The following is a 16,950-nucleotide window of genomic DNA, read 5'->3' on the forward strand; positions in this document are numbered from 1 at the left end:
TATGAATAATTAAACTTATTCAGATTTTTTAGATTAATTTCGGAATTAAAAAATTACACAATGAATAGATTAATTTTAAATGGAGGAGTATTTAGAGTGAATTATTTTATTCTGATGGAGTACAAAATTTTCATAAATGGGCTCATGCTTCATTGTTGGTGGGCCGTATGATGGACCTGAATATTGGGCTGTATCAATGAACCGGGTTCTTGGGCCGGCCCAATATGATCCTCACTACATGACGTACTACTGCTATTGATTTTTAAAAACACGAGGAACGGTATTTGAATTTTTTTTGAATGTTCTGCTTCCCTCCCGGCGCGGCGGAATCACTTCTCTCTCGTCGGACCAACGCCACCATCTCCGACGCCGCTGTAGCCTTTGCGTAGTCACTGAACGAGAAACAAGTACTATCCTGGCAGATAATTATTTCCATTTGAAGCAAAGCGCAGAAAATGTCGAAATTCGGATATCCGAAGCTTTCGCGGAAGGATATAATTGAGGTGCTGGCGGACTACCAGATCGCTACTGTATCGGAGGCTGAGCTCCTCCACCCTGATCCAGATTTCGTATGCAATCTTTATACGCGGATCTTCGTTCACACGGACACTCTCCAGTCAGTAATCACTAACCCTAACCCCTCTCTTCGTAAAGGTGTATGTGTATGTGCGTTCGGAATATTTGGAATTCACCTTCAATTTGAGCTCGATGATATACAGGGAAGACGAGGAGCAGATGGAATTTGGGGCGCTGGAGCAGCTTGAAAACCCAGATTACCACGTACATTCGGTACAGGTTATGAATTTGTATAACAAGATCCAGAAACTTGTCGCCGCCGTCGATTGTCCCCAAGCCTTTACTCCTAAAGATTTGATTAACCCGGAGCCTGAACGCACGCAGTTGTTTCTAAGTGCTATTCTCAATTTCCTCCTCCACAGGTGGCGTTCTTATGTTTTCTGACCCTTCCTTATCTGCTTTTTCAAGTGCTGATTATTGTTGGCGATAATAAATAGAATGGAGTTGGCTATTGTTAATAATTTCATTTATTGTATGAATAGACACACGAAATTAAATATGTTGAAGCCTTTTAATGATGATCTGGAACGATTAGAGGAGCGACGACAAGCTGCTGAAGCAAGAATGTCGCAGGTACCACTGTGCACTTACTGGCCATGTTGATACTTTTGTGAGAAGTTGGTTGATGTATGTAATTAACTATTTCTTGAATTTTTAATATCTCAGTTGAATGCAGAGATTGCAGAGTGTGAAGAGATGAGGGAAAAGGAGTTGCCACTAGTTCAAGAAGTAACTTCTCAAATTAAGGAACTGCGTCAGACTGTTACAGACCTTAATAAGCATCAAATGACCTTGAAAACAGAAATTAAACAACTCAAGGAAAAATCCAAAGAAATGGATGACAAGGTTTGATTGCTGGCTTACTATCTATGTGAAGACTTCTAAATTTGATATTAATGATGGTTCTTTTATATGTATCGTCCATTCAATTTTCATTGTTAAGTTCAAATAAAGTTTTTCATTGATCTGACCCCATCAAATGCCGATTTGGGTTTTTGCATCTCTATCCCTCAATGATTCCTTGTGCTTGTTTTGCCAGATATCTGAAGCAGAATTTGCTTTAGTTCAAAGTGTTCAAGAGAATGCAAATTTGCGTTCTAAAATTGTCCAGTCGCCAGACAAACTTCAGGTAGTTTTTAGTTCAAATTTTCTCTATATTTGAGTGGAAACTTTCCAAGTTATGGAAGCAGCTGTTGGATGTTCATGACAGATTTTCGAGTGTACTTTCATATAGATTGAGCACAACTAGTTTGCAAGTAAAATATTCTGGTCTATTGCTTTTACAACTTTTTGCATTCATTTGTTCTTTTAATTAATTTTTGTTTCTTCCTCAAAACTTACAGAGAGCTTTAGAGGAGAAAAAGTTGGCCCAGATTGAGACAAAAAATGCAGAAAGAATGGCAGTTCAAGCCTTCCAGGATAAAACTGCAACACTTGAAACCTATGCTAAGGTGATTGCAATACTTCTGGTGTGAAATATTTAAATCTATCACCTTGGTAGATTTTTTTCATTTGAAATTTACTCCAACATCTATATTTTAAGACAATGTTTTGAGCACATCAATACACTTATTATTGGCTTCTTCAAAATCTCGTGAATCTTGAAGATTTTTCTTTCTTCCTCTCAGGTCTGCAAAAAATTGTCCATGCAGTTTTCTCAGATGCAAGCTCTGCAAGAGCAGGTTTGTATATGCAGAATAAATACACTTTGATATCTTGTATCATGCATCCCACTTGCAGTTATATCATGTAAGTTACCTGCTATAAACATAAGATCATTTTGCTTACTCAAAACTAAACTAAAACTAACCATAAATTTGAACACAACTAGGAATTGACGACAACTTATATCCTTCATTTATTGAAAGATATGCCATCAACAATTTGAATCCATAAATAGATGCAGTTCCTACACAGCAAGAATTCTATTCAACTATGTGAAGGAACTAATTCAAAAACTGAAACTAGCAATCTTGTTCTTTACATTGTGTGCATGATAATATAGCATTTTCATTTTTCCGTACTTTAATATTACTACCCTATCTGTTTGTAATCACCCCAATGATTTTGTGCGTGTGCGCTCATGTGTGTGTTAAATTGTTTCTATGATTCCATGTCATAAATGCAAGCACTTGTACTAATGTTATATGAAATTTGCTATTTGGTGCTAAACGACATGGGCAGAATTATATGCAATAAGGTTTGACGATGACCCACCATTCTTAGTCATATCCATATATGTGTGTGTATTGCTCATTCCATGTCCAATATATATATATATATATATTCCCTAAAAACCATATTATATATGTTTGTTGGACCCTTCTATGCTAAATTTTGTTGCCAACAGATAAATTCTGCAAAGTCCGTAGATAAAGATGTGAAGGTCCTCAAAAGCCAGCTCAGTGATGAAGGAGTTTTACTCAAATCACATGAAGCAAAACTTCTGGAACTGCAATCGAAATGTAGGCATAATACTTGTTTTCGTCATAGGATTATATATTTATATTAATATAATATTATTTAGAACATGATTATTATATAATCCTATAAAGTAAACCTACCAACAATTTATGCTGCATGGAGTGAGAATTTTCGTTATTTTCCTCTTACTAGTAAGTTTAATCATTTTCAGTGGATCATTTAAAAGAGCTCATAAGGCAGCAGGAAAAGGAGAAAATTCTCAGCGATGAGGAGGCAACCAAAGAGTTGAATAATGTAAAATCAGAAGTGGAATCGAAGAGACATGCCTTAGAACAGAGGCATAGAATGGTCGAATCTGTAGTTGCAGAGGTAGTAATTTAACTTTAATTATTTCGCTGGTTAATGTTATGGTTTTTATTTATTTATTTTAAAATTAATTATAGTGTTGTTCACTAAATTTACACGAGACATCTTCCAGGCTGATGCTATAACCACACAGACAAAACTTGTTGAGGAGGAGGCAGGTGCCAAAATGCACGACTTGGGCCGTAAATGCGAAGAGATTGTGGAAGCGGTACACACTGCTCCTGCTTATGCTTCCTTCATATCCTCCCCCTCTGTTGGTAGTGAATTTATAGCGTAACTGAGAATTTACGTTGCAAATATCACTTCCTGAGCCATACATATTACATAATCTTTAAGACACTAGGCATGAATTGAACTCACAACTCAGATTTTAATTAAATCTACCGAAGAGGCATTTTTGGGCAGGCAATTTTCTTGCAGTTGTTTCTATCTGAACCCTTATATATGATGATGACGACGATGTTTGTGTTGTTCTTGAAGTGTGCAAGTGTTTTTGTGTCCCTGCAGTTCAATAACTACTCAAATGTGATGAGCAACTTGTGGCAGTGAGTCAGGTGGACTTAAGAAGAACCTAATTAATTGTGTGTAGAAACCAAATCAAACCAGGTTAGTCTCTCCTTCTATTGCACTTCTCCCTCCCATGTTGTATTCTTTACTCTAGCTTTCCATGAAAATGCTTCATATATTATTTGTATAACCTGTGTATTAATTAATTACTACTAGTATTGATTTGCTTAGTTTTTATAATTTCAAAGTGTTTTTGTGGGGTATTCATTTAGAATTATTTTTATTTTTTTGGCTTAAGTCTGTTTTGATTTCCTTTTTGATTGCGGCCCAGCCAGACATGGAAAAAGGATTACTTGTTTTTAAATGATAAAATGGCTTGTATTCTGGTTCTGGATTGAGTGTTGCTGCAATTAAATGATATTATATTTTTCTTGTAAGGAAAGAAATTTTATTTTTGAATGTGGATAAACCTGGGTATTAGTTAAGTGATTGATTATATTCTGTCTGTCTATGTAATATGACATAAATAAATGTTTATTCGAATAAAGTCCATGAAAATGCCTTGGTAATTGACCAAGTTAATTAAAATTATCTTGTACCACATGGTATTGCGTAGGCCATTTTTAGTTGCTGCCTTATTCTTCTAATCATCATTTTAAATATTTTCAAACATATCAGAAAATACACACCAACTCCATGGCTTCCACTAATTAAACACTACATTATTATTATTATTAATTAATTAGCATTGTGCTAATTATTATTATTATTATGACAACTCGCAAGTGAGAAGAGAAGACGTCCTCTTCTTGAACTAAAAACCCAATAAGCCAAGCAACATATAAAATACATGTATATAAAAACACAAATCATGTATATTTTTCTAAATCCAAGTTTATACCATCCAATATATCCTCAACCATGTCTCTAAGGCAAAGGCCCCAACCACCGCCACCACAACCCTCCGCCGTCGATCCGCCGCCGGCACCACTGCGACTGCCGCCGGAAAGAACAGCTCTCTCTCAAGCCTTAGAGAGCACGGCCCACCTGGCGAACCTCCTCCCGACCGGCACGCTCCTGGCCTTCCAACTCCTCACTCCGATCTTCACCAACAACGGGTCGTGCGACGCCGCGACACGGCCCCTGAGCTTCTCCCTCCTCCTCGTTCTCTCCCTCTCGTGCTTCCTTGCCTCCTTCACCGACAGCGTCAGGGTCTCCGACGGCCGCCTCTACTACGGCCTCGCCACGCCCAAAGGCCTGTGGCTATTCGACTATAACGAAGACGCATCGTTGGCACCCGATGACCTCGGGAAGTACAGGCTGAAGTTTGTCGACGTGGTGCATGCGGTCCTGTCGGTGCTGGTGTTCGGTGCTGTGGCGTTGCGGGACAAGAATGTGGTGAGTTGCTTTTACCCGGCGCCGGGGGACGAGGCCCGGGAGGTGCTCGATGCTGTCCCTGTTGGGATCGGAGTCGTCTGCAGCCTGCTGTTCGTAGTTTTTCCCAGCACAAGGCATGGAATTGGGTACCCTTTGAGTAAATAGATGGCTTGCTTTGATCTTGTTCATTTGCACATACATAAATTGTAGCAATGTTTTGTTGTTAGTAAATACTATGTCTTATTCTATTTAGTACAAAATATATGTTAATATATACTCCCTCTGTCCCACGTACCATGTCTACGTTGCTGTTTCTGTCCGTCCCACGTACCATGTCATTTTTTTTTATTTTTTTTTAAATGATTACACACTTTAATTTCATTTTAAACTTTTTAATTTTAATTAAACTAATTAGTTATCTTAATCTTAATTTATAATTATTTATATTATCGGATAATTATTTTTACTAATACATTTTTAATTATCTACTAATTACACCCCTCCTAAAATACCGTGTCTACAGTGTAGCAGACACGGTATGTGGGACGGAGGAAGTAACAAATACAGATGAAACTTGAATTTGAAATCAAATCTCAATGAGATTTAATGTAGAGTAGAGAGTAATTGCATGTGGTAATAGTTTATATACATAATTTATTTCAATGAAAAATGTATATTAATACAATATAAATGCCTGGTATAAACTGATAATACATTATAATAATTAATAGAGCACATATTGACTTAATTCGATCTATTGAAAAGTAGTTGTATATGCTAATCAATCATAATCAACATGTTAACAATGTGGTTATATATATATATATATATGTTTGTGTATTGGTCGATAACTAATCCACATGGTTCGCCTGAATTTGTTTTGCTGGATTTAATTTATAAGCTATTAGCTTAAACAAAAGTTTACTCAAATATAATAATAATAATAATAATAATATGAATTAATTAATTGGCTTTTTTTTCTTATTAATTGGCTTACAGACTATAACACATACTTATACATGTATTAGTAGAATTCTTCTATTGAAGACGTGCAAGCAATTCCATGTATATGTTTTGCTTTCAAAATACTAAAATATAAATGAAAATTAGATATTTATAATTTTCAAATACAAAATAATAATTAAATACTTTTTTTGTTCGGCTCCAAGTTCTATTTATTTTTTGTGTCATTGTACTTAATATTAAAAATATGTTTATATTTGTATAAATGTCATTATATTATTATTATTATTATTATTATTATAAGACACTAATGAAGTATTTTGCAATTTTTTTTTAATTTATTCTATATTTTGATATAATAAATAATATTCAAAATAATATACAAAAATAAATGAGACTCGGGGGTAGAGATGGAAAAAATATATTTTTACTCATATTTTGGTTCAACTATTTTTTTTTTTTTTTTTTTTTTCTCTTGGGCTTAAGGTTCACAAATAATAAAATATTTTATTATTTGGATTCAACTTCGGACTATAATAGATTTCCTGAAATCTAACATTTATCAAGCCAAAACCTCAACACATGATCTTATTATTTGGTACCGGCAAGCGCCTAAGCGGTGCATGCCTATAGTTTATTATATAATTAATATACATTTCAACTTATCTAATAACAAAGTATATAATTAATCGATTATTCAACATAGTCTATCAAAAATTTTCTCTTATCTCATTAATTCATTCATATACTTTTTAAAATATTTTTATTTTATACAATCAACAAATATAATAATTACTATATTCACTAAAACTTTATTTAACTTATATAAACTTATTTTTTTTTTGGACTGAAGGAATATATTTTATACTATCGTTAATTCAATTTTAGTTTTTAAAATATTAATATTATATTAGAATATAATAGAAATAAAATAGAAATAATTAAAATAACACTTTGTTACGAGACGGATTAAAATGAATCAATGAAAATGAAGAAAGTGTATTTATTCAAAAACTAAACAAATCCTTTTAAGTTTATTTAATCGTTTTCTACTTTTTGAAAGGTATATTCTCTTCCGCTAACAAACAAATTTCTTTTCTTTTTTACTAATTTTAGGAATCAAATCTTGCTTTCCCGTAATTCTCAATAAATCACTCCATACCAGATTATTTTTAATAAAAAATGTTTATTATTATTTTTTTTTGGGCAGATCTAAGGATCTTCTTTATCATAAAATAACATTTTTCTTTCATTTTTATTTACTGCCGTAATAAGCTGCAGAGTGAAAAATAAAAATAAAAAATAAAAAAGTATCATACAAATAAATTTTAATGGGTGAAAGTCAAAATTGAAATGGTCAAAATTAATTGGGAAGTGCTGTCTATGTTGCTGTCGTCTGTTTAGTTTTATCTGCAGAGACAATCAGAGCTCCGACGAGACGCCGGCAGTCTCATGGAAGGCGGCGACGGTCACTCAAGCCCTGGCCGGAGCCACTCGGGGAAGGCGGAGAGGCCGCCGGTGACGAAGAAGTCAAAAACTTCCGATGATCCCCAAACTCCACACTTCCCAGGGCCGCTTTTCCCGGCGGTACGCCGCGTATCTCCGTCTCCGTCGTTTAGCTCCGCCACGGCGGCGTCTTCCTCCGGCGAAAACTCCCCCGGCGGCGACGCGTTCAGCTTCGATTTCTCGGATCGAGACTATGTTTTCCCTTCCAATCTAGGGCCCTATTCTACTCGACGCAATGTTAGCGTCAAGTCTTCTCCGTCCAAATCGCAGCGGCAGAATCAACAATCGATTCCTCAATTAACCGCGCGCAGCACGTCGATGCCGTCTAGTTTTAGCAGCGGCGGCGAGAGAGGAAGAGGAGGCGGCGACGGCGGTGGTTCGGGGGTGGATTCGCCGCGGGGAGCTATCAATAAGACAAAGCTGAGGGCGGACAAAGACTTGAAGGCGTTATCGCTTCAGGCGTCGGCTTCCTCCTCGCCGGGGCTCGTGGCGTCGCCGCTGCGGCCTCCGCCGCCTCGCGAATCTACCAATTTCTGCAGAAGTCAGAGTAACTGCTCCTCCTTAGGCAGTCCATTGAAGGTTAATTTGGTGAGCACATTATTCGCATCCTTTCCCATATAAAAGTCAGTCAATAATGAAATGAAATGAAATTTGATCTCCATCAACACCAAAAACCTTGAATGACAAGGAATTTAATTACGCCATTAATGGAGTCCTAAGCTTCTGAGCTTTACTGTATAGATGTTTTCTGTTGAGCATTTTTGTTGCACATCTGTCAGTTTTGGGATCATGTTTTTACCTCTTTGGTTGTTCTTGCAGCTCATATTTGTTTGCTTAATTCTGTTTCTTGCAGGTCATATTTGTTTGCTTAATTTCTATTTCTTATGCAATTCTCTTGAGGAACGAAATTGCAACGTATAAGGTATACATGTAGGTCGTCTCCATTCGTATGGTTACCGTAAGCTCTGGTTACAAAAGCTGATGATCTTCTTGCAGGAAGAAGTCGCCAACCTTCGTAGGTTTTGTAGTGTCAAGAACACTATCAGTAGCAACAATGTCGAAGCCCCGACACTCCAAGAAGGGAGTTCATTTTTGCAGTCGAGGAATGCTGACCCTAGAACAATAGCTCTGTACACGGTGCTCGTCACCCTTGCAACTCCATTTGTGTTGTACAAGTACCTCGATCATCTGCCACGGATCAAGAACTTTTCAAAGCGGACGAAGGATTGCAAAGAGGAGGTTCCCTTGAAGAAAAGAATCGCATATATGGTGGATGTGTGTTTCTCGGTCTATCCTTACGCGAAGCTGCTCGCGCTTCTCTTTGCTACACTGTTTCTTATCGGATTTGGAGGCTTGGCATTGTATGCTGTAAGCGATGGCAGCTTTGCCGAAGCTCTTTGGCTTTCTTGGTCCTTTGTGGCCGACTCTGGGAACCATGCCGTTATGGTGGGTACTGGGCCAAGGATAGTTTCGGTTTCTATAAGTTCCGGGGGAATGCTTATATTCGCCATGATGCTTGGGCTTGTTTCGGACGCTATTTCGGAGAAGGTGGATTCGTTGCGTAAGGGCAAAAGTGAGGTCATTGAGAGTAATCATATTCTCATTCTCGGATGGAGCGACAAACTGGTAATTCTCGCGGAACACTTTTATGAAACTTAGGGGGTGTTTACTTTGCGTTTGGCTTTGGTTTTGTTATTTGTGTTCTTAGATGGAACAGTCGTTAGATGTGATGTTTTGTACAGAAAATCTAAAGGTTTAAACTGATACACATAGGTATATCATTCTGTATTTATTCATATAAACTCCTGCAATGCGTCGTTTATAGTATGCGTTTGTCGACATTAACATGTGAAACAAATTTTCCATGTATAGATGATGACGGGATTTCGAACACAAGTCATTCTTGGTATTGCCTGTTTACGTTCTTGGATTAGGTTGCCATTAAGTTCTTGGAAAGTCGAAAGCATCAAATGGGGAGCAATTGTTTTGCTGTAGCAAGAACGTTTGTTTGATACCGTCGATTTCTGTATATGTATAATCTATATACAATTATAGAAACTACTGTCGAGAGGTGTTTTTCGACATTATGGCTGAGAAATGATTCCTTTATTTCAGGGCTCGCTTTTGAAGCAGCTAGCTATAGCAAACATGAGCATCGGTGGTGGCGTTATCGTTGTACTCGCTGAACGAGACAAGGAGGAAATGGAAATGGACATCGGTAAGCTCGAATTCGACTTAATGGGAACATCGGTGATCTGCAGAAGTGGTAGCCCTCTTATACTCGCCGACTTGAAAAAGGTACCTTAGCGTACATTTAGAGCTCCTACACTTTCTTCTGCTAGAATCGTATTTGTGGTAATATCTTCCATCCTTCGAGCAATAATTGTAGGTCTCCGTATCAAAAGCAAGGGCGATAATTGTATTAGCATCTGACGAGAACGCCGATCAGGTCTTAAAATTTTCATTCTAAGATATCGTATAATGATTGACCTGTAACGTGACTGTATTCTGACTATCGATTATTTCTTACCAGAGCGACGCACGAGCACTCAGAGTCGTGCTTAGTTTAACAGGAGTGAAGGAGGGCCTCCGGGGCCATGTCGTGGTGGAAATGAGCGATCTGGACAATGAGCCCTTGGTGAAGCTCGTCGGAGGGGAGCTTATAGAAACCGTCGTGGCGCATGATGTGATCGGTCGGTTGATGATACAATGCGCCCTGCAGCCGGGGCTAGCCCAGGTCAGCTAAGTCGATCTTTGGTTTTCGATCTCCTTCTCTCAAGGATAATCGACTTATAACATTTTCATGTTTCTGCAGATATGGGAAGACATTTTAGGGTTCGAAAATGCGGAGTTTTATATCAAACGATGGCCCGAGCTGGATGGCCTTTGCTTCGAAGATGTCCTTATTTCTTTTCCAGACGCAATTCCTTGCGGTGTCAAAGTTGCTGCAGATGGTGGGAAGATTAAGATGAATCCGGACGATAAATATATCCTCCGGGAAGGCGATGAAATTCTTGTCATAGCTGAGGATGACGATACATATGCCCCGAGTCCCCTACCGAAGGTTGTCTTCTAGGCTTTTCTTATAAGTTGCTTGAATTGTCGAAGCTCGTCACGGTTGTTGTCAACGTCGTTGCTTTACTATGTTATTCGCAGATACGACGAGGCCTATCCCCAAGAATTACAGATCCTCCAAAGTTCCCTGAAAAGATACTTTTTTGTGGGTGGCGCCGCGACATTGATGATATGATCATGGTGATTTCTTGCGCTCGGATACATATCGATTTTGTTACCTCTTTAGGTAATTAGTTTGTTTGTCTAAACGATGTTCGTTGTTTCCTTTCTTTCCAGGTATTAGAAGCTTTTTTGGCTCCGGGGTCGGAATTATGGATGTTCAACGAGGTTCCTGAAAAGGATCGAGAGACAAAGCTGACAGACGGAGGTCTCGACATATCCGGATTAGTAAACCTAAAACTAGTTCATCGCGAAGGGAATGCAGTCATTCGACGCCACTTGGAGAATCTCCCGTTGGAGACATTTGATTCCGTAAGCTTGCGATGCTTCTCTCGATAATATCAATGAATCGAAATCACTATCCTATATGCTGAAAACTCGATTGTTCGCTTATATCTTGATCGTGTTTCTGTGATCGATACTAACTCTAAGAGAACAGATCTTAATTCTTGCAGATGAATCCGTCGAAGACTCCATCGTGCACTCTGATTCCCGGTCGCTCGCCACTCTCCTCCTCATCAGGGATATACAGGTTCGCTTAGTCGATTTCAGTCGCAATTTTAGTTCCATGTGTAGAGAGGATTTAAGATTTCGGCACCCTTGCTGATGCAGTCGAAGCGACTCCCTTACAAAGACACGAAATCCGTCCCTTTAAGGCACTCGGGATTCTCTCAAAGCTCGTGGATTCAGGAAATGCAGCAAGCTTCGAACAAGTCGATAATCATCAGCGAGATCTTAGATTCCAGAACCCGAAACCTCGTCTCCGTGACAAGGATCAGCGACTACGTCCTGTCGAACGAACTCGTAAGCATGGCGCTAGCCATGGTGGCAGAAGACAAGCAAATCAACCGTGTTTTGGAAGAACTTTTCGCCGAAGAGGTATCTTTTGTATCCATTCTAGTCTTCGACATTCTGATCTTCTCCTTTCCTTAGCAAAGAGGTTTGCGATTCGCGCAGGGAAATGAAATGTGCATAAAACCGGCCGAGTTCTACCTTTACGACCAGGAAGAACTCTGTTTTTACGAAATCATGGTGAGGGGAAGGCAGCGGCAGGAAATAGTGATTGGATACCGGCTGGCAACGGCGGAGTGCGCCGTGATCAACCCTGTCGGCAAATCAACCCGACGTAAATGGTCCATCGATGACGTTTTCGTAGTCATCTCATCAGGCGAATGAGACTGAGGCTATAAAAACCCCCGAAACCTCAACCTTAGCTGCGCTTTCGAACAGATATGGTCACGCCCGCCTCCGATGGACCAGTCGGATTCAAGAAAACACCAAAATGGCAAAAAGAAAGAAATCGAAAACATGGCGGGTGACGCCGAGCCCCCGAAATAACCAAAACCTAATGGTTAGCAAGGCAGGGTACAAGGAAGAGGTCAGAAATCTCAAGTTAGCAGATTAATAATACTAAAGGCTTCAAAAATATGTTGGATAACTTTACTGTGTACCTTTCAAATATTGAAATAGTTTCAACTGAGGTTACCTGATCATTGACAACTTTAAAAAATCCCAACTTTTTAGTCATGGAATCAGAATGGCAACCAGATTATCCTCTCAAAATTGGTTTTAAGGATCATAGGAACAAATACCTCTTCCCTATTCGCTATTGAACTTGACCGGGATGACAGAATTATAGTGCTCGCCGAGCCCAAAAGCGTGCCGGTGATACGACAGTGTGATGCTTGATAATGATAACTGTGCATCGCCAGATTTGTATTCTTTTCCCATCTCTACGTCGGGGAAGGATCCCGAGAATACCATGATGTGTTTCTTCAGACAATGGGTTAGGGCACCGAGTTCCAGCTGTCCGCCCCACGCTGCTGTCGACTCGATTTCCCTGCAGTAGTTTTCAAACCTTTCGGCAAGAGTGGCCTCTGATTGTTCGTCGACCACATTCTCAGATAGGAAGAAGGGTAGAAAATCTGTTGTGTTTTTCCGCATGTAAGCAGCGACCATTTGCCGAAGCTCTTGGTAACTGTATGGAGAAGAGCCTCCCGAGTGTAGGGCCAACTGATCCTCCACAGCTCGATATAGACAGTGTCCGTCTGGCTTGATCTCGTTGATAGTGTATCCGAGAGGCTTGAGTTTTTGTTCCAACTTTTGATCTTCTATTGATCGATTGCTTACAATCTGGCTCTGCTCTTCTTGTATTCTTTGCTCCCTGGCTGCTTCCTGTTGGGCTCGTTTCTCGCGCCTTTTCACGCCCTTACTAGGTTTCGGCTGCTCTGTATTGTTTGTGACTGAAACGCCGGCAATGGCTTTCACCAGATTATCGAGACTTCCTTTCTCTTTATTGGCAGTTCCAGCGTAACCCATCGAAGCCAGTTCCTCGGCTTGCTTTTCTTTAAGTTTTGCTGAAAGTCGGGTTATCTCTTCTTCAACTTGCTTCTTTTTAGCCTTCTGCTCGGCCTTGCTTCCTTTAGCAGCTGCCTTTTTCATAGCCATTTCCTTGTTCTGCAAATCGTTGGTCTCCTTCCTACAATATAGATAAACAAAGGTTATCGTCTATCTAAAATTGTGAATGTCATCTATTTATGTTTCAATGCAGCATGTGCCGCATCTTTAAAATGTTAGAAGATTTTACAATCAAATCAATAGGTAATGGATATAATATTATATTAGTTGATTATGATATAAAATAGGGATATTTTAGTTAGTATGTAAGTAATCTAATGAGGTGAGAGAACAAATTGATAAGTAGTTGTGATATATTTGTAAACAAGTATAATATTCAAGGATATAAGTTACTTACTACACATAGAAAATGTATATTTTCTTGCGGACAAACTAAAAAGGAAAACAGACAAATTTCGTGGACAGGAGTAGGAATTCTAGTGGAAATATTACAACTGAATGATCAAACAAGATACAGATCAAGATTATATCATGAAGAAACTACTTTGGTATGCCATAATTATGTGACGTAAGCAAGACAACAGGCCGATTAAGATGGGTATAAGCTGTATAATGAAAATTACGTCCGTGCGTGTTTGGAGTAAGGAAAAGCATATAAAAAGTGCAATGGAGAATTAGACAGATTTGATACCGGTGTCTAGAAAGCATCTCTTCAAGGGTTTCTTGCTTCTGCTTAGATGCATTTTCAGAAGCAACCTCGGTCGATATATCATCTACTTGAGGATTATCTTCCATTTATTCCTGGAATCAAGCAATTCAGTCAACAAGGGAACAAAGGCAAGAAATGTGAAATGCAATCCGATCAATAATTCCTAACAGTTGCAAATCCCATTTACTCTCGGCATATCGTAACAAGTCAGAACATGTCCAGCACAATTATAGATTAACTTATATATGCCGACAAAAATATACTTCATATACTTGAACAAATCTCAATAGCGAACTTAACTAAAATATACAGAACTTTCCATATAAAAAGGCTTTCCTTTCATTCACAAAGTCATGCTTTGCTTTAATTCAATTGGCGAAAGAGAATATAACTTCAAAAAAAAAAAAAAAAGAAAAAAAAGAAAAGAAAAAAAAAAAGAGAAAGCAGCAGCTATTCAAATAACTGGTGGAAAATCCATCTTGACGAACATCATTTGATATTATGTTTACCACAATAGATACTGAAAATTTCTCTTAAATTATAGTGTTTGAAATACCCCATTTACCATTGTTTTAGTCAGAGACCGTAAGACCTCTGTAAAGTTATTTGACCAGAATCAATGATTCACATCTACTTTCATAGAGCAGATACCTTCTTTATTCCAACTGAGATATCATTATTCTCGTCGCTAAACTCATTTTACACATAAATTAAAGCTCTATGCTAACTCAAATTAAACACATAAATTTCATTCATAGAAAGCAATGTTATACAACTGAAGATTGAAGTAGTCCATAATATAAAAGATTTGGCCGAGATACTAGAAGGAATATATATATATATATATATAAAATAATCTAGCTAGCCTCAAATTATATCTGTAGAATCATAAAAGATTTCTTCCAGGTATGACGCCCTCTGCATTTAAAATTACCTAACAGTAACATTAGGTGAAGAACGAATATAATTCAAGACTTTTTGCTGCTTCAAATGACGTAAATGCTAATAATGAAGACAATTACAGAATCACAACGTGTCGGAAATATCCAATATAGTGTTCTTCAATGCGGCGATGAGCATTCAGTGAAGTAAAAAGAATCACAAAGAGAAAATATTACATGCCATTTCGTCTTGGCAAACTTTAAAGGACTAGGGGGAAAAGATTGCATTGAAAATGATAATCAGTGAAAGTGATTCTACCTAACAACGGAATCTAATGATATAGAAACAAAGAACTGAACTTAAGTAGGCTCCATATAGATCAAAAATAGCAAACATAAATGGAACCGTCAGCAACAACATACGCATCAAAACCCGTAATGCATCGGACAACCAAAATTAACCGTTTAAACACAGCACAAGAAAGGAAAAGAAATCAGAATTCGTACAAAAGCATTTCCAAAATTAACTACAGAGTTTCAGTCGACAGCGTTATGCGATTACTAAAAGCACAGGCAACCACGCCAGACATTAACAATCCAACGATCGTCGGATACAATCTAAAGCATTAAAGGTTGAAGCTGGAGACTAGTTTTGCTCCACTGCCAGCATAAAACGCAAAATTCGAGCGTAATGCTAATTCAGCGGAAACAAAAAATCAATCCTGCATAAATTATGGACCTGTTTGAATCGAATTCAAAATCGACAGCTTTAGCAGAGAAAATTAGGGTTTTACCTGGCGGGCGAGGCGGAGATGGGAGAGCGGCGGATTGGATGGAGAGAGTAGGAAGCAAGAAAGCCCTTCCCTTCCTATGGTTCACGTCGAAAACACGCTTTCTAACGATGAGCAATTTGGAATTACTACGATCGGTGCGTTTAGTATTGTTATTGTTATATTTGTAATATTTTAAAAATATTATTACCTTTTATTGTTACAAAATATTAGCCTTTTTGTAGATATTTGCCTTTTGTAGCATATATATTTGTTTCTATATTATTTATCTATTCCTATGTATTGTGTAGATCATATACATATATATGGTATTCCGCCCCAACATATATTATATTTTTTCTTTTATGTCCGTCTTCATAAGAGATATTTATTATTATTTTTTTTATAAATTTATTTTTTAAACATATTTAATAAATATAAATTAATTTTTATTTATATTCAAGTAAATAAATATTTTTATTTATATTTAAATTTTTTTTGAAAAAAGAAATTTAATTTTATATAAATATATATATATATTTATTTATCTGTATTATATAAAATTTTATTTTGTACAAAGTATTTATATTATATATTTTCTCAATCTTAATACAATAGTTAGTCTTGTTTATCATTTTTGTCTGTCTCAAAACAATAATTTCATAAATAATCGTAAAATTATCCTTATTTTTTTATTATTATTACACTCACTATTTTTTAAATCTCCTATCCAACACAATAAGACTATATTTTGGGACGGAAGGAGTTGGGGAAAGTTGGGTTTGAGTTTAGTTTTTATTTGAATTTTGGAATGAGTTTGGATTTTGTTGTTTATTTTGTGTTTGGATTTGGTTGAAATTTTGGGAGTTTTGATGTGTATTGATTTAATGGATAATGAATAAAATAATATAAATGTGTATTAAATTTAATTAATAAAATTTATATGGTATAATTTGATTATGAATTTATATTATATCCAACATATATTTATTTAAAATTTTATTTATTTGTATTATAAAAAATTTTAATCTCTGCAAAATTTATTTTTTTCTCTTAATTATAATAAATATTTCTTTACCTCAATTTTTCCAAATTTTACTATTTGGACTATGCATTTCTAAAATTTTTTCTCTACAAAATATCTCATCAAATATTATTTTAATATCAAACCCAAATTAAAATTTCTCAAACTCAACCAAAAAAAACAAACATTATATTATAATTTTAAAAAAATAATAAAACAAAATATAAAAAACTACAAGCGTTGCAGCAATGCCGA

At 37.0% G+C, this 16,950-nt stretch overlaps 4 protein-coding genes across 5 annotated transcripts; 3 read left to right on the forward strand and 1 right to left on the reverse strand.

The window, feature by feature from the left end:
* On the forward strand, window positions 1-4,263 carry LOC127262287 (kinetochore protein NUF2 homolog). Its single transcript, XM_051290910.1, has 11 exons — window positions 1-616; window positions 720-938; window positions 1,059-1,149; window positions 1,243-1,422; window positions 1,616-1,705; window positions 1,920-2,027; window positions 2,205-2,258; window positions 2,927-3,041; window positions 3,212-3,369; window positions 3,479-3,574; window positions 3,874-4,263. The coding sequence occupies exons 1-11, from the start codon at window positions 456-458 to the stop codon at window positions 3,913-3,915; spliced, it is 1,314 nt and encodes a 437-aa protein (XP_051146867.1). The 5' UTR covers window positions 1-455; the 3' UTR covers window positions 3,916-4,263.
* Window positions 4,264-4,769: 506 nt separating this feature from the next.
* On the forward strand, window positions 4,770-5,585 carry LOC127262291 (protein DMP3). Its single transcript, XM_051290918.1, has one exon. The coding sequence runs from the start codon at window positions 4,795-4,797 to the stop codon at window positions 5,413-5,415; it is 621 nt and encodes a 206-aa protein (XP_051146875.1). The 5' UTR covers window positions 4,770-4,794; the 3' UTR covers window positions 5,416-5,585.
* Window positions 5,586-7,571: 1,986 nt separating this feature from the next.
* On the forward strand, window positions 7,572-12,453 carry LOC127262206 (ion channel DMI1-like). Of its 2 annotated transcripts, XM_051290789.1 has the most exons (12): window positions 7,573-8,307; window positions 8,573-8,641; window positions 8,716-9,345; window positions 9,835-10,017; window positions 10,109-10,168; window positions 10,253-10,456; window positions 10,535-10,783; window positions 10,876-10,974; window positions 11,071-11,265; window positions 11,393-11,485; window positions 11,566-11,832; window positions 11,911-12,453. In XM_051290789.1, the coding sequence occupies exons 1-12, from the start codon at window positions 7,666-7,668 to the stop codon at window positions 12,127-12,129; spliced, it is 2,910 nt and encodes a 969-aa protein (XP_051146746.1). In that variant the 5' UTR covers window positions 7,573-7,665; the 3' UTR covers window positions 12,130-12,453. The 2 variants fall into 2 exon arrangements, with proteins under 2 accessions (XP_051146747.1, XP_051146746.1); XM_051290790.1 differs by lacking the exon at window positions 11,911-12,453 and having other exon boundaries at window positions 7,572-8,307; window positions 11,409-11,485; window positions 11,566-11,752.
* Window positions 12,395-15,840, reverse strand: LOC127262207 (OVARIAN TUMOR DOMAIN-containing deubiquitinating enzyme 5). The gene is made up of 3 exons (XM_051290791.1): window positions 15,696-15,840; window positions 14,003-14,112; window positions 12,395-13,432 (listed from the first exon to the last, which is right to left on the reverse strand). Exons 2-3 carry the CDS (start codon window positions 14,104-14,106, stop codon window positions 12,553-12,555), a joined length of 984 nt encoding a protein of 327 aa, XP_051146748.1. The 5' UTR covers window positions 14,107-14,112; window positions 15,696-15,840; the 3' UTR covers window positions 12,395-12,552.
* Window positions 15,841-16,950: the final 1,110 nt, after the last annotated feature.

This window comes from Andrographis paniculata, unplaced genomic scaffold (assembly GCF_009805555.1).
Source record: "Andrographis paniculata isolate CXL003 unplaced genomic scaffold, ASM980555v1 Contig65END, whole genome shotgun sequence".
NCBI classification, from domain to species: Eukaryota; Viridiplantae; Streptophyta; class Magnoliopsida; order Lamiales; family Acanthaceae; genus Andrographis; species Andrographis paniculata.

Coding starts and splice junctions, on each gene's coding strand:
- LOC127262287 (XM_051290910.1), top strand. CDS start 456: ATGTCGAAATTCGGATATCCGAAGCTTTCGCGGAAGGATATAATTGAG. Junction 3,370..3,478: donor TCGAATCTGTAGTTGCAGAG/GTAGTAATTTAA, acceptor GACATCTTCCAG/GCTGATGCTATAACCACACA. Junction 3,575..3,873: donor GCGAAGAGATTGTGGAAGCG/GTACACACTGCT, acceptor GTGTCCCTGCAG/TTCAATAACTACTCAAATGT.
- LOC127262291 (XM_051290918.1), top strand. CDS start 4,795: ATGTCTCTAAGGCAAAGGCCCCAACCACCGCCACCACAACCCTCCGCC.
- LOC127262206 (XM_051290789.1), top strand. CDS start 7,666: ATGGAAGGCGGCGACGGTCACTCAAGCCCTGGCCGGAGCCACTCGGGG. Junction 10,169..10,252: donor CTGACGAGAACGCCGATCAG/GTCTTAAAATTT, acceptor ATTTCTTACCAG/AGCGACGCACGAGCACTCAG. Junction 10,457..10,534: donor TGCAGCCGGGGCTAGCCCAG/GTCAGCTAAGTC, acceptor ATGTTTCTGCAG/ATATGGGAAGACATTTTAGG.
- LOC127262207 (XM_051290791.1), bottom strand. CDS start 14,106: ATGGAAGATAATCCTCAAGTAGATGATATATCGACCGAGGTTGCTTCT. Junction 13,433..14,002: donor GAGATGCTTTCTAGACACCG/GTATCAAATCTG, acceptor TCTATATTGTAG/GAAGGAGACCAACGATTTGC.